The 25,709-nt window shown below is 43.7% G+C and overlaps 2 protein-coding genes across 2 annotated transcripts in view; both read left to right on the forward strand.

Moving 5' to 3' along the window:
- Mboat2 (membrane bound O-acyltransferase domain containing 2) overlaps nt 1–5,219 on the forward strand; it is a 32,820-nt gene extending 27,601 nt beyond the window's left edge. Inside the window, exons 8-10 of the mRNA XM_051205968.1 lie at nt 441–573; nt 2,085–2,236; nt 3,882–5,219. Of these exons, the coding sequence (XP_051061925.1) occupies nt 441–573; nt 2,085–2,236; nt 3,882–4,107 (511 nt within the window). The 3' untranslated portion in view covers nt 4,108–5,219. The remainder of the gene's footprint in view (nt 1–440; nt 574–2,084; nt 2,237–3,881) is intronic.
- An 11,153-nt stretch (nt 5,220–16,372) lies between these two features.
- Nucleotides 16,373–25,709, forward strand: part of Kidins220 (kinase D interacting substrate 220) — an 80,069-nt gene continuing 70,732 nt past the window's right edge. The window contains 3 exon segments of the mRNA XM_051205971.1: nt 16,373–16,539; nt 22,212–22,355; nt 25,265–25,363. Of these exon segments, the coding sequence (XP_051061928.1) occupies nt 22,248–22,355; nt 25,265–25,363 (207 nt within the window). The 5' untranslated portion in view covers nt 16,373–16,539; nt 22,212–22,247.

Raw genomic sequence — 25,709 nt, forward strand, 5'->3', positions numbered from 1 at the left:
AAGTCAGATGTGTCTCAGGATGTGAGGTTGGGTGGAATAGCACACACCAGAGATAAGGTATTGGGAGCAGAAGTCACAGAGCAGTGACAATCGAATGTACCCCTTGAGACATTAAAACATATGTTGTCGTCATTGCGCCCCAGCTAGCCTTCTCAATGGTTCTGTCTGAAAAAACTCATACTGAATCCTATCCTCTGCTTTAGGAAAATGAGACTGGTATATAGACTCCCAAATACCAGAAGTGACCATGTTAGTAATTTTACATACCCGTGAAAAGATAAGGACAAAGCTTATGCTTGTAAGGTGACACTAAGTGACCCAGCTAGGCCCAGGAGAAGTGCTGTTTGCTTTCCTGGCTCCCCTAACTCTGTGAGGTCAGAGAAGGACCCTGTGGGCTTTGTGGGCCTCAGTCTGTTCACTCCTCTTTCCATGGTTTTTAGGGTGTGTTATGAACGAGCGACCTTTAGTCCAACAACCCAGACGTTCTTTCTCTCTGCCATTTGGCATGGGGTCTACCCAGGATACTATCTGACGTTTCTAACAGGCGTGCTAATGACATTAGCAGCTCGTGCTGTAAGTATTGGCATTTATATTTTATAATTCATTGAGTGAATCTCTGTTCTTTGGCTGTGATTAGCATCATCTTCCCAGGAGAAGTTAGGTATCTAATTGTGCTTGGAAGCTAATGCTCACCCCATGCAAGCCTCGACACTAACTGTACACCAGGAGAAGCCACACACCTGGCATGTGGGAAGTGCTTAAAACATCTCATGACATTTGTGAATGAGAGAAAGTAAAGATGGTTAGAATGGGTAGGTCAGAGCTTGGTGGTGGTGCATGCCTTTAATCCCATCACTAGGGAGGCAGAGTCAGGCAGATCTCTGTGAGTTCCAGGCCAGTCTAGTCTACAGAGTAAGTTCCAGAGTAACTAAGGCTGTTAAACAGTGAAACCCTGTATCAAAAAACAAAACAAAACAAAACAAAACAAAAAAACAACAAACAAATCTAAAACAAAGCAAAAACCAACAAGACAAAAAAGAATGGGTAGGTCTGTTCTTCAAAAAACATTTCTGGGGAAAAATGGTCTGTTTTTAGAAACTTTCTTAGAAACTTGAAAGGGGGAGATACTGAAATTTTATTCAAGTAATCAAATAATTTTTTGCAACAGATAAAAAAAAGCAAACAAAAATTTCTGTTTACTATGGATGTAACCCTTGAATCCTCTTTTAATTCAAAGTAGAGTTTGACCACTCCTAGGGAAGGGGATGGCCAGTTCCCAGTGGAAGATGCTGTGGATGTGGCACCATCCAGTAGAGTATTTATTTGCTGGGGGGAACCTGGAAAGGTTTGGGGAAGCAATTAAGACAGCTTCATACTATGAGAGAGAAAAGGAGAATAAATTGGTGTATTGAAATTCAACTAGTGGGAAGCAATGTGTCAAAAAGTATGCTTTAGCAAACATTATAGAGCCTTATGGGTAAAGTAGCTTCATCTAACACTGTAGCAGATACTCCTTTTGATGTACCCAAGAGATTAGCAAGAAAGAGTAACACAGGCTGTAGCTCCTGGTAGTCAGTACCAGCTGGAGTGCAGTGGGGGAAAAGATTGCATGCCTTAGTGTATTTGGGAAATGGCGGAGAAATGTAAATTAAAGCAGTGAGTTTGTGTGCATGTGAGGAGTGGATAGTTCAGGATAGGCAGATGGAAGAAAGGAAGCAGGCGGCGGTGAAGTCTCAACACTAGCCCAGAAGCTTGGTCCTATTCTGTCCCTATCATCAGAGAGTTGGCAGGTGAGGCTTCTGTCTTGTTTTCTTGGGGTGCTGAAGAGTGCACCCAGGGCCTCGAAATATAGATGAGCACCGTAGCACTGAGCTGCCTCCCCCAGACAGCTAAGGTTTTGCATCTTGGGGTGGCATGGTGCCGTCGTGCTGGAGGAAACGGGCTTGTTGGTAATAGACAACTCAAGCAGCAGGGTGAGAATACTACTCTACAGGCTTGAAGTAGTTGTGGTCACCACTGTGTTTTATATATAATGCTGATCTAAAAATGTAGTGAATCTTTTTTGTGTCTTTATTTCTTTTCAGGTGAGAAGTAACTTTAGACACTACTTCATTGAACCCCCTCAACTTAAGTTATTTTATGACATCATAACATGGGTAGCAACGCAAATAACAATAAGTTACACGGTTGTACCGTTTGTACTTCTTTCTATAAAACCATCATTCAAATTTTACAGGTAAGTGCTACTCTTCAGCTGCCTGGAGGAGTCGCTGTGTTCACAAAGAAAGTTCTGTACTAACTGAATAGAATAACAGAAAGTGTCTTAGTCAGGGTTTCTATTGCTGTGACAAAACACCATGACCAGAAAACAAGCTGGGGAGGAAAGGGTTTATTTGGCTTATACTTATGCATTCCTGTTTATTACTGAAGAAAGTCAGGACAGGAACTCATGGAGGCAGGAGCTGATGCAGAGGTCATGGAGGGGTTCTGCTTACTGGCTTGCTCACCATGGCTTGCTCAGCCTGCTTTCTTATAGAATCCAGGACCACCAGCCTCCACCTACCATGGACTGTACCATTTCCACCCTGAGATTCAAAACTTTAGCTGTCCGGGAAGGTAGCTCAGTGCTACGGTGGTTCTCTATATTTCGAGGCCCTGGGTACACTCTGCAGCACCCCAAGAAAACAATAATTGAGAAAATGCCTTACAGCTGGATCTCACGGAGGCATTCCCTCAACAGCTTCCTTCTTCTCTGATGACTCCAGTTTGTGTCAACTACACAAATAATATTGCAGCCACATTTCTGCCATTAAGTATATTATCAATTTCCATGGCACAGCTCATCCTGTTTAGCCCAAAGGTGGAAGTGTGGTTCCCTCAGTGGTACCAGCAGAGGGACCTGCCCCCACCCCAGGAAGACTTGGCTGTAGCCTAAGTGTCCAGAAAATGGCTAGAAAGGGAAAGGGGGCATGCTTTATCGATTACTAATTAGCTGGATTTTCAAGTCATAGGAAAGTATTTGCACTTACTGCCTCCCCCCACCCCCCTTCTCTGCTTGGCTGACAGCTGAAAGCCTCTGTATTTCGGAAGTCACTGTCTGAAAGTCAGTGTTTCCCGTTACTCTTCCATCTGTCCCTGCTCCACAGCATCCACTACTCCCGTGTTAACAACGTGTTTGAAATTAGAAGCTTGATTCTCTCCATTTCTGTGGGGTTTGTGACTTCAGCACAAGAATCTGTGGTCAAAGAATTAGATGCTGGCATTAGGACCAAGCTTGATAGCCACACAGGAAAGACAAATGATTGGTTAAAGTGTCCATGTCAGCAAAGTTTGTTCATTTAAAAATGTGGGTGGGTTATTGGTTGGATTGTCTGTCCCATATTTCTTTGGTCAGTCACTTTGAACTTTCAACTTTGGAAGCAGTTAAGGTCCTATCAGACTCAGCAGATTTAGGGACTGATTTTCTGGTGGTTTTCTTAAGTACAACCTGTCACACAGTGTTTGTTACCTACTGCTCACATTGTTTCAGTCTTAGTAAACTGAGTGACAGTGGCTTTGGGGAAGGCCAAGAAGGGACTCAACTCTTCTCTTGTCTGTCCAGTGTCCTCTGGTGACCCCACATGTAATTTTGTGGGTACGTTCAGACTGATGCCTCTGCTAATGAATGCCTTTTTGTTTGTGTCCTGTGTAGCCTCATGAGCCTTACAAAACATTGCAGTGTGCCTAGGCCTAAACTCGCAAGCTGGGGGTGTAATGCCGTTATTCATGCCCAGGCATACACTGTGGAAAAAGGGAGGAAAAATACGGTGGATAACCCCGTTAGCAGGGCCCTGGATGTTGGCAAAGGTGAAGCTGGTAAACCATTTTCCTTTTCCTTTTAGCTCCTGGTATTACTGCCTTCACATCTGCAGTATCTTAGTGTTGCTGTTGCTGCCGGTGAAAAAATCTCCAAGGGGAAAGAGCACACAGGAAAATGTTCGGCTCTCACGAGCCAAGAAGTTTGACGAAAGAGAAAATTCTCTAGGACAAAACAGTTTTTCCATGACAAATAATGTTTGCACTCAGAACCAAGACATTGCCTCTAGACACTTGTCACTAACACAGTGACTGGGAGAGCGCATGATGGCTGTTTCCCGCCTGTGAACAGAAACCAGTCCTGATGCCTTTCCAGAGACAAACTGGGTGGAAACGGGACAGTCTCAGAGAGGGGATTTCCTGTACACCAGATTGGAAACGGAGTGAAATAACCCTTCCCATGCCAATGTTCCTGTGGGTCACGCCTTACACAAAATCTTTCCATGTTTCAATAGGGCACTCAGACATCAGCGTATGCCCTCCAGGTCATATGTATGCCCTGTTGTTGAATGTACACTGTGTATCCCAAGGCACTGAAGAGCTGGAAAAATGATCATATGTCAATCTGGATGATTGAAAGGTTAACTGTTTCCAAATGAATGTCTTGCCTTAAACCTTCTGTTTCCTAAAATGTTGTTCCTGGATGGTATTTTCAAGTGTAGTATTGTGAGGAGACAATTTCACTATTTGATGTGCTGCCCTGCAGAGTGGGAGTGAGGGAGGAGGAGGTTAAACCGGATAGTTAAGATTGTGGGTACTTGAAAAATGCAATAAACATCTCAGTATTTGAAGAGTTTTCTTGAGGTAGCTCAGAGGGCTGCATCCATGGTAGAGCTGTGTACAGTCAGGGCTGTTAAATTACAGGTAGCTTATTCTGCTGGGAGCTTAATTACCTGGTGTCAGTTAGGGGGCTTTCAGGATGACTTTCTTAAACATAATTAAAGGTTGGCAATGTGATATTTTAGGCTTATTTTCTTAAGAAAAAAAATAGTGAGAGGGAAGATGAGATGAAGAAAGCACTGTGTGGTCCAGAGCCAGGACCAGAGGCTTCCCCTTTCGTGCCCAAGATCAGTGTGACTGTGTGGGACACAGAAAGACTAATAAGGTGGTAATACTGTGGACTTTATGAAGAAATTTCTCAAGCATAAATTACATAGAATTAGAAGAGATTATGAGTAACAGTGGTAGATTATTTGAAGATTTTGAAAGAGATCTCCAGTGATTAAGGTTATTGTATGGTTCATTGGTTTCTTGTCCTTGTCATTTTCATTGCTATTTGGGAAAGATTTAGGGGGGAAAAACTTAGTTGCTGAGCCTAAATGACATTTTTAAAAAATTAATAAATTAGTTTCTACATTCTTTAACTTCACGTATTAAAATTCTTCCGTTAAAAATCTTGTTAAGATGGGTGTTAGATTCTATCAAAACAAATACTTTTGGTGTTTTCTTCTTAGGGGCCACTCTTGACTATGTGACTGGGTATGTCTTTGATCTAACAACAGTGTGCTGTGGGCTGCAACAGCTGTAAGGGAGGGGGAGGCTATGAGGCCATGGAACCGAGCTATAGACTGTAGGTTCCGCCTTGTGAGAGAAAGGCTGGGCTTGTGGGCCTCTCTGTTATTAGACCGGTCTTTTTGTGAAATTTGTTTTGGTTTTGCCTTAAATTTTCAAATGAAATGCAAATTATCAGTCTACAATCAGTTGGGGTTTTTTTGTTTGTTTTTGTTTTGGTCACTAATACACTTGTGAGTAAAGTTAAGAAGCAACCAGCAGTGATGATGTAAAAGTTAGGGTTTTAGTGGAACAAGAAAGGTGCCTGGGTCAGTGTGGCATTCTAGGACTTTGCAGGTATGGGTGGCACATTTGCTTTTCTGAAGGCAGATTGTCTGCATCTGATTAGGAGAGCTGGCCCACCACACACACCCCCCCTTCCCAGAGAAAGGGCTGGTAAATACTTTTTCTTAGTTTCCCCACGTGTTGAAACCAACCTAGCTGTAGGATTTGAGAGGAAAGAAGGGTTGATGGATAGTGCCTGCCTGCAAATGTCTGCAATTTCATGCATACCATGGAGAATCCAATCACTATTAAAGAAAGTGATCAAACCCAAAGCCTAAAAAGACAGCCACAGGCATTTCATAAGGGAAAGCTGGAGACCCAGTAGAAACTGCTGAAGGATTGCTGTGCCTATCCAGCCACTTACAAATAACCCTCCCCCCATTTATTCCTGTTACCCAAACACATTTTATTTTTAGGCCTATACACACTTGAGTCAATGTTGCCTGTTTCCTCTCAAGGAATTTATAATCATAGTACTATCATCCAAAAAGCAAGACAATGATCATTGTTCTATTCCCAGACGATGATACACAGCACATCCAATTTGACTGATTTCTTTGTTTCAGTCTTCTATAGCTACTAGTTATATTTCTGAGATCATTTTGGGGGGGCAGGTCGAATGGCTGTCTTCTAATTTGGAGAAATAATCATAGTTATGCAATCTAAAATAAAATAAATCAAATTCTCAATTTTTCTCAAAAATTATATTCTATAAAATGAATATCTCTAGTTGGGATGTTTATAAAGATTATTTTGCTCCTACTTAGAAGGATTTAGACTAACATTTGTGCTACTGTTAATTGTGAAGAGGTCATTATAATATGTGCTTGCTGAGTTTTAACAGGGAGAACAGGTTTCAGTGTGTGTTTATATTGTTTTCCATCCCGTGAGTGTCCTGAAGTCACTCTAGAAAGGGTCAGTCTACATCATATTTATACTTCTGTTTGGTTATAAATTACTCAGGGAAAATAGAACAAAAATATTCTTCCCTCAATTTCATTTCCTTGAAACAATAATTATTAATTTGATGTGTCTCAGCTCACTGTATTTAATCAGAACTCGGCGTGCTTGATTAGCTTCTGGAATGCCCAGAATTGGAGAGAAGGCTCCATGGGCCCGATCACTGTGTCTTATGGATGACACCCATACAGGGCATTTCCACACATGCCAATTTTGAAGTCACCATCTAGAAAGTGACAATGGCTTCCTGTAAGTACTAACTGGCCTGACTGGTCCTTCTGGCTCTTGCCTGGGGGGGGCACCCTGAAACCCCCAAGCCTGTAAGGTGAAGGGCAGGTCACTGTAGGCTGCTTTACTCTATATTTTAAATGGCAGAAAGCAATTTTAAATTGCCATCCAAATAACCATAAAGGTTTTATTTTTGAAAACTAGATCAAACATTTAGGACAAATGCTTTTCCTGTTTAAAACCCATACCTCCTCAGTGTTCAACTTGTGTATTCATGAGTAAATCTGGACAGTTGTACTTATCAGATGTTCACAAGTATCAGCTCATTGATTCTAAGAGTTCTATATCATAATTGTCACATTCTTGAAAGAGTAGACATGTCTAGAATAATTGCCACTACTTTGTCCACTGAGGATTGATTGGCTCAAACACATAGTTACAAAACAGTATTTTATTCATTCTTTAATAGTCTACCCTGGCTGAAATTCAACACACCCAGTTTAACCTAGGTGCAGAATTCTAGATTACACTGTGACTGTAACCTTACCTGTCTCGAGGATCATATATACCTGTTACACTCTACTGGTGGCATCTAAGGAATGGCACTTGCCTTGGATGCTAAATTTCTGCTTCCCACTGCCCTTGGAAAAGTGAGTTTGTATCAGAGAGGCTTCTGAATGCAAAAGGAAGAGACTTGCAGCTAAAACAAATCCACTCGACGGATTAGGATGTAGCCATTCTCTACAGTGATTTTTCTGTAACACCTCGTATTCAAATCTCTTTGTAGAGAGTGACTCTCTTTACAGAGGAAAATTCAAAACGGGATTTCCCACGTTGATATTTTGTAGGGATGCTCTTGTAATCAATGCCTCAGCTGCTTTTTAAGGCTCTTGTTGTACAGAGGGTGCAGCCCATTACGTTTTAATTAGTAGGCTGCTGAATAATGTTTTGTATGTTCTCAAATAACAATTTATTTTAATAGGTTTTTTTTTTTTAACACAATGCAAATTCCAGTGAAGAGCTGACAAGATGCTCCATAGGTCAGTGATTGGGGAGACTCTGTTAAACAACCTAATGACGCATTTATACGCCAGCTAATTTCTCTTGCCTTTAAAACTGGTGGTGACTCAATGGCATTTTTAGAAAGCAAGGGGCAGCCTATCTGTTCCAGAAACAGCACGTCAAAGATCTTTGTAAACCACTGTCTGACACTGATCCAGTGATACATGGCCACCTCTACCTGTGCTCACTGTAACTAGCATGGAATAGAATGTAAAGCCAAAAGTCACAGAGCAAGGGAAAGTCAAATGACTAAGCAGTTTTTCGGGCGAGTGCCTGGAATGGAAGAGTGGCTGTTTGCTGCCCATTGCCACCTGTGTGTCACGGCTCCCTGCAAGGGCTGTGTTTTGGGCTAACTTATTTGGGAGGTTGTTTTGTTAGTGATCATCTCTGTTCATTCGTGGGGCGGGGAAGACACATGTAGAGTGATTGTCAGACTTAAAATATGCCTCTTTATCTCATTTTAAATGTCTTTGGTTCTGTCCACACCCATCTGTCAGCGAAGTCCATTCGCTGCTGACTTGATCACACACAAAAAAGACTCCTGTGTGGAATGAAAACACAATCTCATCTGTCTTCTGTCACCTTGACGTACATGAAGGCGTCTCCACACCCGAAGGAGTGCCGTGTGAGGCAATAGGAGCGAAAGGGACACAGACGTGACGTGAAAGTCCCATCATGTTAAGGTGAAGGCCTGGCTTCAAATCTGCCTTCCCTTCCAGCTGAGGGCCGGCAGGGTCCTCCTGACCCGAGAGGCCCTCGCCTCTCACAGTCACTGTTCGTTCACAGTATTTCCCTTTGCCTTCCCAGGTGGAGAATATCATATGGTGGTCTGTGCTTTGTCTGTTTTTGTTTTTATTATTCCAAAATATTTTTTTAAAGAAGTGTTATTTTTCAACCGATCCAGAAATCAGTTCTCAGTGTACAGTGAATTGAAACCATCACTGTGTCAGCCAAGCTGTGCTGTGATGAGCCGTAGCCACTCTTGTTAGCCCCCTGTCCTCAGAGCTGCACAGTGGCTTATTGCTGGCTTTTAAAGGTATTTTTAACTTACATGTTTTTTTATTTTCTTATTTATGTGTCTTTAAAACCAATTAAACAGTAATTTAAAAGAACCCATGTATGTTTGCTTATTTCAGAGGTTAAATCCAATCTTTGGGTAGATAAACCCAGAGAACAATCTCATGAGCAAATGCTTTTTGTCATTGATTCTTTCAATTACTCAAACATTATTCCAGTTAAGTTTTTATTATTATGTATGGGGAGGTACACGCGACATGTTGCTTGTATGGCCAGAGGACAATATGGAGTCTGTTCTCCCTTAATGTGGGTTGTGGCCATTGACCTTGGGTCTTAAGACTTCCCCCTCTGAGCCATCTCAATGGCCCGTAAGTGTTAAAAAAACAACAACTGAAACCACTCTAAGATGGTATGAAGATCTATTAGCCTACAACAGACTAATCATTTCAGAAGGCTTCAGTTTTCCTAGTTTGGAAGGAAGAGCCGACTTTAGGGCGCCCTGGCTACCTCTCTCCCACCATGCCTGTCCTGACTTGGCTTTTGCTTCTGAGAAGCTGTGCCGAGTTCTCACTGGATAAGCAGTTTCTCTATCACAGTGACTTGTCGGGCCTTCAGTGAGTTCTTGAGGTATTTTCTTGATTCTGCTGTGGGGGAAATATGTTAACTTTTATTTTTAAAAAATCATTTTATGTGTATGGTGTTTTGTCTGCACTACATGAGTGCCTTAGTTACCTTCCAAAGTATGTATGGCAGATCCTTTAAGGACTACATCACTGTCTAAGTGTAAAGGGAGAAAGGGTCTTGGATGAGCTATGGTGTGTAGCATTGTGAGCAAAGCCTTAGAGCCCCCCTTGCTATCCCCACCCAGCACAAAGTGCCTGTGCAGTGGGGGATGGAGAGCTGGGGGAGTATGGATACTCCCATGAGGCCTCGGCTCCTCTTTGCTGGACTGGTATGCTGGGATAAGTGCCTATCTGGAGGGGGGAAAGAAAAAGCTAGGTCAAGGATTCTCCAGTGTGTTAGCCATAGTAGACTAGGAACAGCAGGAATTGAGAAATTTTTTTGCATGCAAGATGCTGACCTATTTAACAGTAATTTTCCCCCGGTTAGGAACAGGAATAGTGGGGAAATTGTTAGGCCTTTCATTGTTTAAAAGAAGCTCAAGCCTGTAGGCACAGAACACACCCGCATTCCCGCTGCTTGGTTTGAACAGATGTTCCTGCTTTTAGCACAGCAGACTCCTGTTTTTTCTTGAGGGCTAGGGATGGACTGCAGGGTCTTGTACGTGCTAGGCCAGTGTCCCATCACAGCTCTGCGCTGCAGCCTCACTTTTCATAAAAACAATATTGCATACAAGGCCTGCATGCCTACCTGTGGTGGTTAATCTTTGTCAGCCTGACTGGGTTTTAAATTATCAACAGGTATGTATATCTCTGGCCATGTCTGTGAGGAACACCCACTCTGATGTGGGCAGCAACATGTCATGGGCTGGCATCCTGGAATGAATGAGAAAGTAAGCTGGGCTCAGTGTTTAAGTATTTGTCTCCTGTCTGGCTCCTGATTGCAGAGACAGTGTGACCAGCTGTGCCCCACCTCCCTGCTGTGATAGACAGTGCCTTCAAACTGTTAGCTATGATAAGCCTCCCTCAAATTGCTTTTAGTGGGGTATATTTATCATAGAAACAAAAAGTGACCTACCACCTGTCTGTCTCTCTCCTCAGAAGTTAACAGTAACTGTGTGAGCCTGGTAGGCTTTTCATTAGTGAGCTTCACAATGTGAATTTTAAAAACAATGTTGTTTACTTCCTCCAACCTTCCTAGGTTTAGTGAACCCAAACTAGTTTGTGCTTGTTCCAGCTGCTTGTTGGTGGAATAAAAAACCAGCTTCAATTTTTAAAGTCATTAAATACTGTACTTTTCTTTGTTGGTATCATCTCTTACTCTGTATCTCTCTTACTGTTTAAGGATGCTTGTTTTATGTTTGAGTCTGTGTCACAACCTCCAAAGCAATATAGGACATCTTAGACCAGAAGCTAGCAGGACTTTAAGGCTGAACAAGAGGAAGCAGTGGTCCTGGGGTGCTATCTCTGGCTGCTGTCTCTTTTCTTAAAAGTGTGTGTGTGTGTGTGTGTGTGTGTGTGTGTGTGTGTGTGTCTGTGTGTCTGTGTGTGTCTGTGTGTTTCTGTGTTGAGTGCTCACAAGTACATTCCAGAAGAAGATGTTATCCTTGGTTGCCATCTCTTCAGTGTGTGTGTGTCTGTGTGTCTCTGTGTGTTGAGTGCTCACAAGTATATTCCAGAAGAAGATGTTATCCTTGGTTGCCATCTCTTTTCTTCAGTGTGTGTGTGTGTGTGTGTGTATGTGTGTGTAGGTGAATTCCAGACAAGAATGATGAGTGTTGTCCTCTATCTCTCTCCTTCTCCCTTGGAGGTGGGATCTCTCCCTGAACCTTGGGCTCCTGCTTTCTTGGTTGGAAGCCAGCAAGCTTCAGTGATCTTCCTGTTCAACCTCCCACCCATTGCCTCCACTCAACCCCACTCCTGCCCGGAGCTGAGGTTATAGGCCAGCAGGACACCTGGCTTGTTAAAATGTGGGTGTTTGTTATATGATATGGGTGTTGAGAACCATTATGATTTACACACAGGCACTCTGAGTAACTGCTGAGTAATTTCTCCACCTCTGTCCAGCTACCATTTCTTTTTCTTATCATAGTAAACGGACATTTATTTACCATCCTCACGGTGTGAACATGAGAGTTGCTATACAAGCAAGGTTTACAATTTGATCTTAGTTGCTGCCTATTTATAGCCATTATTGGGCAAGTGAGCTGCACAACACCCCAGAGACTTTGAAAAGTTGAGTTCAGTAATGCCCGAGTCATTAGCTTCAAGAGGATGTTAATTCACAGGATCTTCAGACTCAAGTTTCTCCCATGGAGGGCCTGGGGAGGAAACAAGATGGCTAACAAGCAACAGAAACCTATCTTATGGCCCTCAGACTTTTTGTTGGTTAGCACAGTGCCTCTGCTCCTCTTACAAGGCTTGTTTTGGGGCTTTTTGTTGAGTAACTTGCTGGTTTCCAGTTCTGCTTGATACTTATTGTGAAGCATGTTCACACCTTGGTATTATTTCTAGGTTCCTATAGCTGTTGAGTCTTGCTTCTCTCCAAGCATCTCTGGATGGTTGTTCTATCTTCAGCATCTCTTCCCTGTGCCTCTCTCATAGTCTGGGCTCTGCCATCATTCCCTCCCTGCAACACAAGCGCGCGTGCCACCACACACACACACACACACACACACACACACACACACACACACACCATCCCCTGTCTTGCTCAGTCTATCTTCCTCTCCATTACCCAGTAGGTACATACCTGCTCAATATCGTTACCTGGAACACAGTTACCTCTAACTCAGTGCATCTAAAAGTAGACCCTAATCCATTTGTTCACTCTGGAAGCTTGCACACTCTCCTGTTGCTAGGATTAAATGTCATGACTATTTCCCTGGCTGCACACGTACCATCCTTGACCTTTAGCTGCCAAGAGACCCACCACCTCCCCAAGGGTAGATAAGCAAACTCCCAATCTCCATTCTTGTCTTCTCCAGCCCCTTTATATGTTCACAGTGCCATGATGTTCTGCCTAAATTAAGAGGCTATGTCCCCACAGAGCCCCTCAAATCAGCAAGTCAAAATAAACCCTTCTTATGTGGTTTGTGTCAGATATCACAGTGATGCAAAAGTGACTTAAACAACAGCTGCTCATCACTCATCAAGGCAAACATCCCCAGGGCATCCCTGTACTTAGTTACTTTCTCTTACTGTGGTGGGTTTATTTCATCTCTCTGTCAGAGGGTAAGGGGAAGTAGGGGCTTGAAGTCACTGGCCATCTCCATCAGCAGCCGGAAAGCAGGAAGCCAGGGGTGCCAATGCTTAGGTCACCTTATGGGACTCCAGCCTGTGAATGCACTACCCAACTCCCTTAACCCAATCTAGAAACTTCCTCACAGACATCCTCAGAGATTTGTCTGGGTGGTTCTAGGTCCTGCTGACAGTTAACTGGGCAACACTGCTTTTCTCTTCAACTCTGTTTAGAGTTGGTCAATTAAGTTTATGCTTCTCATCTCTGATGAAGAAGCCAGATAATCCCAAGTAGTGATAGAAGGGAATCTGACACCAGATTTTTATGTATTTTCCAAATTCTTTGTAATGAACACATATTCTTTTTATTTACCTTTAAAAGTAAGACACACACACACACACTCGGGGAGGGGCCAGTGGGTGTGGGTACCAGGAAAGACAGGAAATCACATCCCCTGGAACTGGAATTTATAGGCAGCTGTTAGCCCACCAATGTAGGTGCTCTAAATTGCTGAGCTATTTCTCCATCTTCTTTATAATCATAGAAGAGCAATGCTGTAGATAAGGCTGGCTCTGAATTGAAAGCAATCCTCCTGCCTCAGTCTTCTCCAAGTATTGGAATTACAAGAATGAATTAACATACCAGCCAAGAAAGAACAATTTCAGAGCAACCTGGTATGCAAAGCATGTTGGGATTTATGTGGGAAATATGCTAGACAATGAAATTGAAGCCACGAAGAAAACCTGGGCTGCTGAAGTCATGAGGTTAGTACGCTGATGCTAAGGCAAAGGATCTGAGGTCGATTAAATTACATCTTTGATGGAAAGAATGGCCAGGAGTGGAAAGATAATGCCTGTTTTTCCTTCTACATAAAAACACATGACAAAGAGGTAAGTCAGAATCTCAAAGTCCATGAATCACAGTCTCGGGGTGTTGAGTGATCCCAGAGAAAAACCCTTAGGGCACATTTCTCGGAAAGGTCTAGGCAGGCTACATGAACCAGAGAAAGATTAAAGAACACTGGAAGGGGCGTGTCTTCAAGACAAAACAGGAGGGAACATCTTAGTTCTACAGTAGTAGATCCATTGCAGGGTCGCAGGGTTGGGTGTGAGTGTCTGTATCGTGGAAGGAACCAGCGATGTGGCAGGGCTGGCGAATCCTCCTCAAAATGGGACATTTCTTTTCATGAGACATGACGTGATAGAAGCTTGCAGAGGAACCCTGCTTCACCCAGAACTGCCTGGCAACTACTCCTTCCTGACCTCTACACGCTGCCACCACATTTTGAATGCTCTTTTCCCCCTCATTGCTTTTATTTGTTATCTTGTCATTTTAAGTCATTAAAATTCTAATTTTATTGCAGAAATGTCTGTTTTCTTATTAAAAAAAAAATCTAAGAGGTTCCCTGCTCCCCTTCACTTCCCCACCCCCACCCTCCTCAAATTAAGACCTGCCTGCCCAGGGCAGGGACTGGCTTCATGGATGTTGGAGTGTATTCTCAGCCTCCTTTGCCTCTCCTCACTGTGTGCAGCCTGCATCCAGGCACCTGAGCCTCCTGTTCCTAACCACAGGGCTTCCCAGAATAGCCCCAGGGAAGAATTACTTGCTCACTATCTGTTCCCAGGGATTTGGTTTTGACGAAAGGAGGGACAGTAGGTCCCAAGAGCAGGGCTTGTGTCTGAGGCTGAGACCTTCTTTGCCACTGTCTTCACTGAGAATTCCCAATGTGGTTCCACAGGGTCTGGATGCCCCTGAGTTGAGGACCCTGCACTTTGCTCTTGTGCTTATTTAGCTCATTAGTGCTGTCTTCCAGAGTCTCCAAAGGCAGACAGTGGGTTGGGCTTGCCATAGGTTCTGGTTTCCCCCTGGAGGCAGAGCTCCATGTAGGTAGGTATGAGCCTGGCCCTGTCTGAAGCCAAGTTCCTGCTTGTGGGGGCTGTCACATTAATCTACACACTCCTCTGTGAGGTGTACGTTACTTGAAGGATGGTTTGGGAAGCAGAATGAGAAACAGAATGTAAGACTAGGGTCTGGGTCCTCTGGGAACCCTTACTCACAAATGTGAGTCCTCGGGGGCAGCCCTCAAGGCCACAGGAAACATGTTTCACTCAACATTTATTTTCTTCGTGAGATTTTTTTTTTTTCAGTGACTCCTCTCACCCAGCGGCTGATAACAACCCACCCCCTCCTTTCCTTCCTTTTTTTTTCCTCTTCCACTCTTTGCTTCTTTTAAGACAGGGTCTCACCACACAGACCAGGCCAGCCTGTAACTCACAGATATCCACCTGCCTTTGCCTTCTAAGTGTTGGGAGCAAAGGCATGGGCCACCAAGCCTGGGGTTGACCTTTTATGTCTATGTTTCAGAAAATACTGGCCAGCCTTCAAACTGGGGTGGCAGGGTTTGAGGGGAAGGCAGACGGAAAAGGGATAAGGTCTGTGGGGGCAATGGCCTTACCTACAAGAGCCATGGGGAACAGTTCCACAGAAGAGGAAGCCTACTTTAGAGTTTAATGGAGGGATGCTTAGTGTTCTGAGGGGTAGGGAGGGGAGTGGAGGTGGGGAGAGGAGTTGGGAGAATGTGGAGTCCCATGGGGGAGCTTCCAAAGCTTTTAAATAGATATGAGTGGTAAACACAGTACAGTCATGTGGTGGGCTGGTTAGACAATATGTGGTGTTGTGTGAGATAACTTCCAGCTTCCTGGAGGACCTGGAGGGAGCTAGGGCCCCTGACAGTAGCTATAACACCAGTTATATTGGGTGGGGCCGCATGAGACTGACGGTGGGTAGAACTCAGGAGCTGGGAACTAATTAAGGCAGGTGGGACCCAGGAAGGAGCCCCATGCATGGGGAGAAGACCAGGAAATAGGTGTCACGTGGCCTTATGAAGGGGATGTTTCCAGGAATGGGCTGCTAATGGTGTCCAGCAGAGATGAACAGGGATTGTTCATGGCATTTGCAGACCTTGCAGAGACACTTTCTGCAGAGGTGGGGGCGGGGCCCTGGAGTGGGTGTTCAGGGAGCTGGAGGGAGGAGGTGCAGAGGCAGGGGAGCACTCTTGGGATAATGGCACAGGAAGGCAGACACCTGGCTCCTGGGCCTTAGAAGGAGGAACTGAGTCTCCTTCCTTTGAAGAGTAGGCGGTCAATGAGTTCCAAAGTTGTGGTTTATTTCTCTGAATGATTGCTTATAATGTCAGGCATGGGTTATAAGTTGACTTTCATAAAAGTGAATGACAGGGAAAAAATATTGCCTGGAGCACTTGTGAAGAATACACACGTTTAGCTGGGTGTGGTGGCACAGGTCCGCTGGGAGGTGGAGGCAGGATCCTCTAGGAGAGAAAGGTCATCCTTGGCTACGTAGTGAGTTCGAGGCCCTGCCTTGGCTTAAGACTCTGTCTTAAACAAAACAGGACATCTAAGCCCACACCAAACAAACAAGCGAGTCTCCACGCCTTTTTAGCACAGGCAGTGCAGAGAGAAGGAACTTCGGGCACCCGCTGCTCCTCCTACACCGCCCGGGGGCGGGGCCACCGAAGCCCCGCCCACCACAACCCACGTGACCTGTCAGTTCCTGAGTCCCCGGAAAATGGCCGCCGGGCGTGGTACGGTCACGGCGCTCGCAGCTGCGCGATCTTGACGTCGTGTCCTCTGACAAGGTCTGCGGCGCGGCGAGCGGGTTCTGCGGAGCCCAGGGCGTCCTCCCCGGCCAGGCTGTGACACGGTCAGTGCGGAGGCGGTGTGGCCGGGTGAGGGAGGGCAGCGGAGGGTTTGAGGCGAGCGGCCGGGCGGGCCTGTGGCGGGCACCGGGGACCGGGCGGGTGACCGGAGGCCGGTGCGGGGCGTCGGGGCCGGGAGGGCGAGCTCGGTGCGGTGGCGGGGCGCCCTGGTGAGGCGCTCCCGGGTGGGCACCGGCGGGGCCTCCAGGCCCAGGCTGCTTTGGTGGCTGGCACCCCCATCACCTGCTGTGTCCTCTCCGCAGGTGCGGCTGAGGCCGGCCGCCCCCGTTTCTTGGCTCTCCAGGCGGGGAGATGTTGTCCTTTTCTTATGCGCTTTCGTCGCGGAACCCACGGCTCCATTGTCTGGGCAGGCTTTAAAACGCCTTGCAAAAGACCTCAGCAAGCCCCTGATTAGAACGCGCCCATGTTTGCTTTGTCAGCCAGCAGTGTAGGAATTTGTATTTTTTTTTTTTCTTTCAGCTTGTCTACCTCCTTTTGAAGGGTTTAAGCCGGTTTAGGACATTTTCTTACTACTAAATAACTGTTTTATGGCGCTCTCGTTTCCTTAGAGGTGCTCGCGGCGTTCTCTGCTTTTCAGAGATTCCTTTGGTGTGGGGTGTGGCTGAGGGCAAACCTCCTGGTGGTGATTCTGATAGGTTAGTCCCTGCTCATATTTTGACACCACGAAAAACAAGGCGTCTTCATTAAAAGGAAGGATTCACACTTTTTATTTATTTATTTTTTTATTATTTTAAGGGAGGTTGGGTGCCGAGGCAAAATTGAAAAGTGCTGTTTCAAGGTGTGTTCTTTGTTCTCAAGCTTTACAAGGACATGCTACTTTATCGGACTCATTTTGGGGACCTTGTTAAACATCTGCTTTTGAGCTCCACCACAGGTCTGCCAAAATGGGACTCTCTGGGTAAGGGTACAGTGTGCAGTATTCCACACGCTTTGCAAATAATTGACAGGCACACCGGCTTGATCCTTTTGAACTGAGAATGGTTTTTAAACCTTTCATTGGGCTCTCATGTCCAGAATTTCTTTCTCTTCTTCCTTCCTTCCTTCCTTCCTTCCTTCCTTCCTTCCTTCCTTCCTTCCTTCCTTCCTTTCTTCTGATAGGGTCTTTGTTGTTGTTGTTGTTTTTTTTTTTTTTTCCCCTGAGACTTTCTCTGTGTAGCTTTGGCTGGCTGTCCTGTAGACCAGGGTGGCATAAAACTCAAAGAGATCCTTCTGCCTCTGCTTCCTAAGTGGCTGGGACTAAAGGTATGTGCTACCTCCACTGATAGGCTCTTAATACCTGACCCTGGTCTGCTTGGACCTAACAGAGATCATTTTGCCCCTGCCTCCCAGGGGCAAGGGTTAAAGCATTTTGCTGTGTGCCACCACATCAGGCTCTAACCCAGCTCTTTAAGGACACATAAATGATCATAGTGCCCAGAGCACTTCACAGCCCACTCAGTACCCAGGCTGGATGGTGAGAAGGGGGCAGATACATGTAAAGTAATATCTGCTGTCTTTCCTACTTCTCCATCTTTCTTTTCTCTCCCTCTACATTTTGTAGCAAGCATGGGTGCTGTTTTGCTGGTGTTCAGGGCAATACTAACATTGCTGCCTATTTTTTTCCAAGTCACATGATTTGCTATTTTTTTTTTTTTCATCTAGAACATCTCTGGATATTTTGCTCAACCAGAAATTCAAATATTGGGTATTTTATTATGTTGACCTTAATGTCTTCCATTTTTACTGCTTGATCCTGTTCTTGCAGGCCTCTGTTTCAGTCCCTAACTCATGCCTAGAGTTCTAGTTCTTTGTTTGTTTTGTTTGTTTTTCTATTCTGGGTTGTGGATACATACACTGCTAAATTAATTTTTCTATGGTCCTTCTTGAGCCTATTATCCATTCTTCCAGCTTTTGCTGAAGAATGTCAGGTTTTGTTTTTTTGTTTTTATTTTTGTCACTGGATTCCTGAATGTTTAGAAGGCATGAACAGAAACCTAGGAAAAGGACTTTTATAGGGGTGAGGAGAGGTCAGTAGCTTCATGATCTGTCTCAGGGACCACATTGGCTCCCTTAAGAAGGAGCCTTCTGTGTTGGTGTCTGTAGTTCTCCTTTTCTGATGACTGTGGTCTTACACATCACCCATAGTGACGGGCACAGTTGTGATTCTCATTCTGGACTGGCCCAGCTTACCTTCTGATCATGATGTACAGATTGTGTACATAGCCCTGCCTGTGGCTTATGGTAGGGAACATACTGTTGAGGATGACAGGGGTCCTTTCTGTGGACAGAGACACACCCCCACCACCACAGAATAGGCATCTTTTATGTACCTATATGTTGCTCAGCTTGACAATTCCTCATGAGATTCTGCTTGCTATAGGCCTGTAATAGGTTCTGGAGACAGATATAACAGAGTGGAGACAGCCCTTAAACTTGACGAGATATAGGTCTAAACCATTGTGGACTTTGAAGCTATAGATGCAAAGCATGCAGGATGTGCTTCAGCTTGCTGGGAGTATAAACACTGGCATTCCGTGTTGATGAACATGGGCAAACTCGTGATTCTACCAAGACTGGGTTAGTTCTATGGTATGCCAGGCACTTCTCCAAGTGTTAGAAATTGAGTAGTGAACAGAGTCCTTATTCTTACTGAGTTCTTTGCTGGGGTAGGGAGAGCAGGCTAAGTAAGTAAATAGTGTGTTGAGTCAGGCTAAGTGCTATCCGGATAAAACTGAGTAATGGAACAGTGATAGTAGTGTGTGTGGGGTGGTTGAGGGCTGTTTTATACTTAGTGGCTGGGGTGTTCTGCATCAGCTAACATTTTAGTCTAGCACTGAACAATGTATATATTTTAAGTAGTTGAGATGCCACATGTGTAGTTTAGCCCCACTCCCTTCATGTAGCATAAGCATTTTTCAGTCAGGTTTGGAAACTTATTGATCCCCGGTGTGAATTTGTCACAGTTTGCATACCCCTAGGTTTAAAATGTGTGTGCTTGTGTGTCTGCCTGAGTTTGTGTATACTGATTGAATGAATGCAGGTGCTCCCCTGGAGCTAGAGTTGTAAGAGATCCTGAACTGGGAACTGAATCCAGATGCTCTGTGAGAGCAGTAAGTGCTCTTCCTCCTCTGAATAAAGTTATGTCATATTTAAGATCTTCATCCACGTCTGTCCTGGTTTTAGAATTTCCTAGGTGTGAAATTATTGGATCAAATAACTTGTTTAAAGTAAAGCATATCAATATAATTAATTTTCATGTTACAGAATGTAGTTTTGGGGTAAGGTTTTGAATTTCGAGAGGCCCGTGTGATTATGTAACACCAGCACAATTGAGGCAGAGACTATCCATTAATTCTCCAATTCCCTTGCATTCCTATGCAGTGTTTCACCTTTTGTCTGGTCCCCTAGCAACCCCGGATGTATTCCTGTCTGGTCCAGGTATTTTTTGTTCCAGAAGGTCATATTTACATGGAATAGTGTTATCTGCCCACTGGTCCCAGAAGTAGACTTCCTTCCTGCATGTAAAACTTGAACTCTATCCCAAGGACCCCAGGAATCTCAGCTCCTCATAGCATCAACTCACTTAAGTCCTGTTAGCTCAGAAAATTCTCATGCCATCTAAATCCAGCATGAGTGAGGTGGGTGGTGACACAGTCATCCCAGACAGTCTATGAGTCTGTGGGACTCAGTCAGACTGCAGCACCTGTCTGTAATCTCATCATTGGGAGGCAGACAGGAGTTTCTAGTTTGAGGCTAACCTAAAATATATATTAAGAGCCTGTTTCAAGACCAGAAACAAACAAAAAAACTTTTAATAACCAACCAATCAAAGAAACAAGTTATCTGTTCTGAGTAGGTCCTCAGGAGCAATATAATTCTCCTAGCAGGGGTAAAGTCTTTTGTTTTTCTTTTTAAAATTTTGATGAACCCCGTTCTATCAGATTTCTCTTTCTTTCTTTTTTCTTTCTTTCCTTCTCTCTCTTTTTTTTCCTTTTCTTTTTTTATGTACTGTGCTTTAGTTTTGTAGTGAAGCAGTTTCCTTAATCAGAGTTTACAGAAACTGTGCTTTCTTGCAGCAGTTTTGTGCTTAGGGTTACACTTAGGTTAGTTTTGAGTTTGCATCTGTAGAGTGGGCAAAGTGGGCACTGATGGCTTTACACTTAGATGCTCCTTGAATAAAATACAGTCTACTTAAAACAATTTTAGAAAATATTTACCTGTTCTTTGACAATTTAATGTATGCATACAATGTATCTTGATCACACCACTCCACCCCACCCCCCACTTCCTCAAAACACACACCAAGTTTCTACTTTTTCCAACTTATGCCCTAGGAAACCGGTGGGGAGCAAGGAAGTGGTCAAGGGGCTGGAGTTTGGGGTTACTATGGGGCAGCCAAAGTCATTACTCTCATACATCCTGTGGAAGGGCTACACTTTCTCATAGCACTCCTGCAAGAATGAGGGACCAGCTATGATTAAGAGAAATGTAGCAGACAAACTGAGCACAGATGCCTGGGTGGAGTGGGCATGATCATTTGAGGAAGGGACTGAGGAGGAGTTGTAGGACCATACAGTTATAGGCGTTAAGTAGGTGAGAGGCCACACCACTTACTCTGTTGAGATGGAAACATTTATTTGATTTTTCTGTCCTCTGGGAAGCAAAAGATTCAGACCAATTCTGACAGCTCGGTCTCCTGCATGCTGGTCAAAGATGCAAACCCACTGAGTCAGAAGCTCTGAGAGGAGGGCAAGGATCAGTGCTTTAAGCCCTCCCAGTGATTCTGGTGTATCCATGCCTAAGGGTTCTTTATCTTTGATTGATAAATACTAACTATATACTTATGTTTCCATGTGTACATAGATTGTGGATTGACCAACTCAGGCTAATTAACTTGTTCATCACCTCACATCCTTATAATTTCTTTGTGGTGAGAACATTTATAATCAACTTACTTGGCTACTTTGAAAACATCATATGTTGTTGATAAATCACAGATACAGACTACTGAACTGAGCCTTTTGCCCTTGTCCAACTAAAATTTTGTACTCTTGTACCAACATCCCCTTTTCTGTTCCTACCCACACCCCTTTAGCCTCTGCCAGCTCATTTAGAAGCTCACTGTGGATACTTTATAGACAGAGAAGAGGCTGTCTATCAAGGGAGGCTGAGTGGAAGTATGGAAACCAGTTAGGAAGCTGTGAGGTAACTCAGGGTGGCTTGTAGGTTGGTAGTGATTTAGTGCATCTTGTAGATAGAGCTAGAAGGGCTTGCTATTTTAGATTGCTTATATGTTAGATTCTCATGTAAAAAGGAGGGCTAAGTCATAGATAGTTCTAAGGCCTGGGCCCTGGAAGGATGGAGCTGGGGCTGATGCGAGCTGAGACATGGTCGGCAATAGGAACAATGGAGTACCACTCCTTTGTGCTTGGGGTCTTGGTGATGAAGCTGGGTAGCATGTGTCTTGGGTTTTGGATGAACTGGGTTTGATATGCGCTACAGTCTGAGAAAGGACATCTTTTTAGCATTCCAACAGTTGAAGTGTGAGGAGTTGTTTGTATTTTTACCATTGGAGGTGTATCTGAACACATTTGAGGATAAAACTGAAGGATAATTAATAACAACTTTGTTTATTTCTAACCAGAAATGTACGTTTTGTCTGACTTGTTTTTTACAGGTGAATAAAGTGGGTTGGCTATAGATTCCTGTGAAAATGTCGGTTCTGATATCACAGAGTGTGATAAATTATGTGGAAGAAGAAAACATCCCTGCACTGAAAGCTCTTCTGGAGAAGTGCAAAGATGTAGATGAGAGAAATGAGGTGAGGCTGAGTGTGAGCACTTGACGAGTATGCACACTGCTGTCACACAAGGCACGGGGGATGAGTTCCTCACGAGTGTGTGCACTGCTCTCACACAAGGTGTTGTGCTAAGGATGAAGGTGGGAGGTAGGTGCTTCTCTGCTTCCATGGGTGGGTTCCTCATGCAAGTTCATGTTGGAATATTTCAGAATCTGTGTCCTGAAAGTATTTTTAACTGACACAAATTGTTGAATATTGAATGTAGGCTTGTTGACATCCCCCGATAGAATAGTAAGTATTCAGGGGGTTTGGCTCTTTGAAACCACAGTGCCGCTGGGAAGCTTCGTAGTCTAAGACCCCCTTCTCCCTTCAGATAGACCAATCAGACTACATGTTTTTTCAGTGAAGTCTCAGATCTTCCTGAGTTGTTCATCTCACATACCCTGGGATTCTAGATGCTGCATGTCTTAGAGGGCATTACATACTCTGTGTTACTGTTTAATAACTAATTAGTAAACTTACCTTAGATACCGTAAACATTTCTGTGAAATTGTTCTTATGTCATCAGATGCAGTGTGATGTTTGAAAACTATTTGATGTGATATTTTAGAGAATAATAAAAATTTCACCTGTCAAAGTATGTGTTTATCTTAATAAATCTTAATTTTTTAGATTATTTTATTATTTTATGTGTATGGGTATTTTACTGAGCATGTGGAGGTCGTGAAAAGAGCACTGGAGTTACATACAGTTGTGAGCTACCAGGTGGGTGCTGGGAATTAAACCCAGGCCTATGGAATAGCCACTGGTGCTCTTAACCACCAGGCCACCTCACCAGCTCCTTCTTTCCTTTTTTTCAATGCTAGGAATGGAGCCCATGCCCTCATACCGTTGGGGAAGAACACTACTGCTGAGTTGTTTCCCTGCAACTGACACTTTTTAATTTTATTTTTAATAAACTTGTGTGTGTGCGCGCAAGTGTGTACATGCATGTGTGCCTGCTAGCGTGCATGTGTGCGTGCGTGGGCGTGTGTGTGTGTGTGTGTGTAGGTTGGGGAGAACCAACCCTCAGGAGTTGCTTCTCTACTATCTTGTGGGTCTTGGGGACAGAATGAGGTTATCAGACTTGGTGGCAAGTATCTTCATCCACTGAGCCATCTCTTCTCATAAAACTTAACCTTAGAACAGGATATGGTGCTGTACTCCTTTAATTCCAACACTCAGGAGTCAGAGATAGGCAGATCTTTGTGAGTACAAGGGCAGCCTGGTTTACATAGTAAGTTTTAGACCAATTAGTCTATATACTCATACTGTACCCCCAAAAGCAAACAAAAAAAATCATTATTATTATTTTAAACTGTTGGACTTGGAGGTATAGTTGTTTGGTAGAATGCTTCCCTGGCATGAGCAAGGCCCTGTATTCAACAAGACTAAGAATAATCCAGAGTTTCACAAAGTTGTTAGATTCTTCCCCCCTTTCTTATCTTTAGAGTATTTAAGCTTCTTCATCTTACTGTGTTTAGCTTATCATCTTTATCACATTTTATTTGTTGTGTGTATGTGTGCGTGCCATGTTACCCACACAGGAATTCCAACACAGCTTGAGAATTTGGTTCTCTCTTTCCATTATGTAGGTCCTGAGACTCTGACTCAGGTCTCCATAGCCCTTGGTCATCATTCTTGAAAAGGAGTCTTAAATATTAGATCAGCAAAATAAAATAATATATATATGTGCATTTAGCATATAATTGACAACCATCAGTGAAGCTGGGTTTTTTGCCCCTTTTGTTTATAAACTAGATAAGTCTCAATTATGACTACTTCCATCTTGGAAAGAGCAAGGTCACCTTTCCTTGGGGTGGAGGAGGGCTGGGTGGTAGAGAGTACTGAGACCGTACAAAAAGTCCACAAAATACCATTGAGTTAATTTTGTGTTGGCTAAGTCCACCTGGGTATGGGACTTACCTAGGGTTGGGTCAGTAGATCCAGTGACAGGCCACTGAATAAAATTGGTTTTCCCTTTGCCATCTAGTACCAGTTGTAGATGTCTTCTTAGTTGGAGGTGAGAGCCCTGTCTGCTTTGTTCTCTTAGCTCTGTGACCCCTTCTGGCTTGAACCTGTATAGATATAGTGCATGCTGCCAGCTTCTGTGAGGTCACATTGTACATTGCTTTTTAGAACAGTTGATGATCAAATTTAATGTTCAAATGATAAACTGGAAAATCTGTTTATACATGATACCTCATGTATACATGATACCTCAACCTCTAATAAGTGATGTGGCCATCACATATAATTTAATGTCCCTCATTATGGGAATGCCTGTGTTTACTTTGTTTAAGCCAGTAGTCATGGTTAACTCTTTAAGTACCTTATCCTTATAGTAACATGTGTTTGCTAATTCAGAACTCATAGTGTCTAAAACAGATTATTAATGTTATGGAGAGAAATTACATTTCTTTTTTTAGTTTACTTTTTTTTTTTATTTTATGTACATTGGTGTTTTGCCATGGGTGTCTGGTCCTGGAACTTGAGTTGCAGTTGTAAGCTGCCATGTGGATGCTGGGGATTGAATCCGGGTCTTCTTCTGGAAGAGCAGTCAGTGTTTATAACCACTGAGCAATCTCTCCAGCCCCAGAAAGTTACATTTCTAATGGCTTTGATACTCATTTATTTTTCTGGAGAGTGAATGTAGGGTCTTGTATATTTGAGGAAAGTGCCTATCACTGAGCTATATCCCCTAACTAGTTTATGACTTTTAGATCATCAGTAAACTGAGTCTGTAGGCTCAAAGCTATTGATAAATTACAGAAATATAGGAAGCACATCAGGGTTCTGCACACATATGTGAAAAGATGAGTGTGGTGCTTGTCAGTGTTGGCGTGAGAGCACACCATGTTGCTAAGCTTGCTGTCCTGTTTGCTCTCCAGTGCGGCCAGACTCCCCTGATGATAGCTGCTGAACAGGGCAATGTGGAAATCGTGAAAGAGCTGATTAAAAATGGAGCCAACTGCAACCTGGAAGACTTGGTAGGCATAAATAATCTACCCATCAGCCCTGCTTTAATTTGTCTGTAAGAGTGATTAAAGAACATGATTAAAAATCATACTTTGAGGGCTGGATGTGGTAATTTATGCGTTTAATCCCAGTCCCAGCACTCAGGAGGCAGAAGCAGGCGGGTCTCTGAGTTCCAGGCTAGCCTGGTCTACACAGAGAATTCCAGGCTAGTCACAGCAACATGCCCACAAATAAATAAATAAATAAATAAATAAATAAATAAATAAACAAACAAATAAATATTTTCAGAGTTCTCTGAGATATATCTCACCTTTGTCTCATGTGCTACATCATTTTCTTTTTCTTATTTTTCAGTGT

The sequence above is a fragment of the Phodopus roborovskii genome, unplaced genomic scaffold, assembly GCF_943737965.1.
Source record: "Phodopus roborovskii unplaced genomic scaffold, PHOROB, whole genome shotgun sequence".
Lineage (NCBI taxonomy): Eukaryota > Metazoa > Chordata > Mammalia > Rodentia > Cricetidae > Phodopus > Phodopus roborovskii.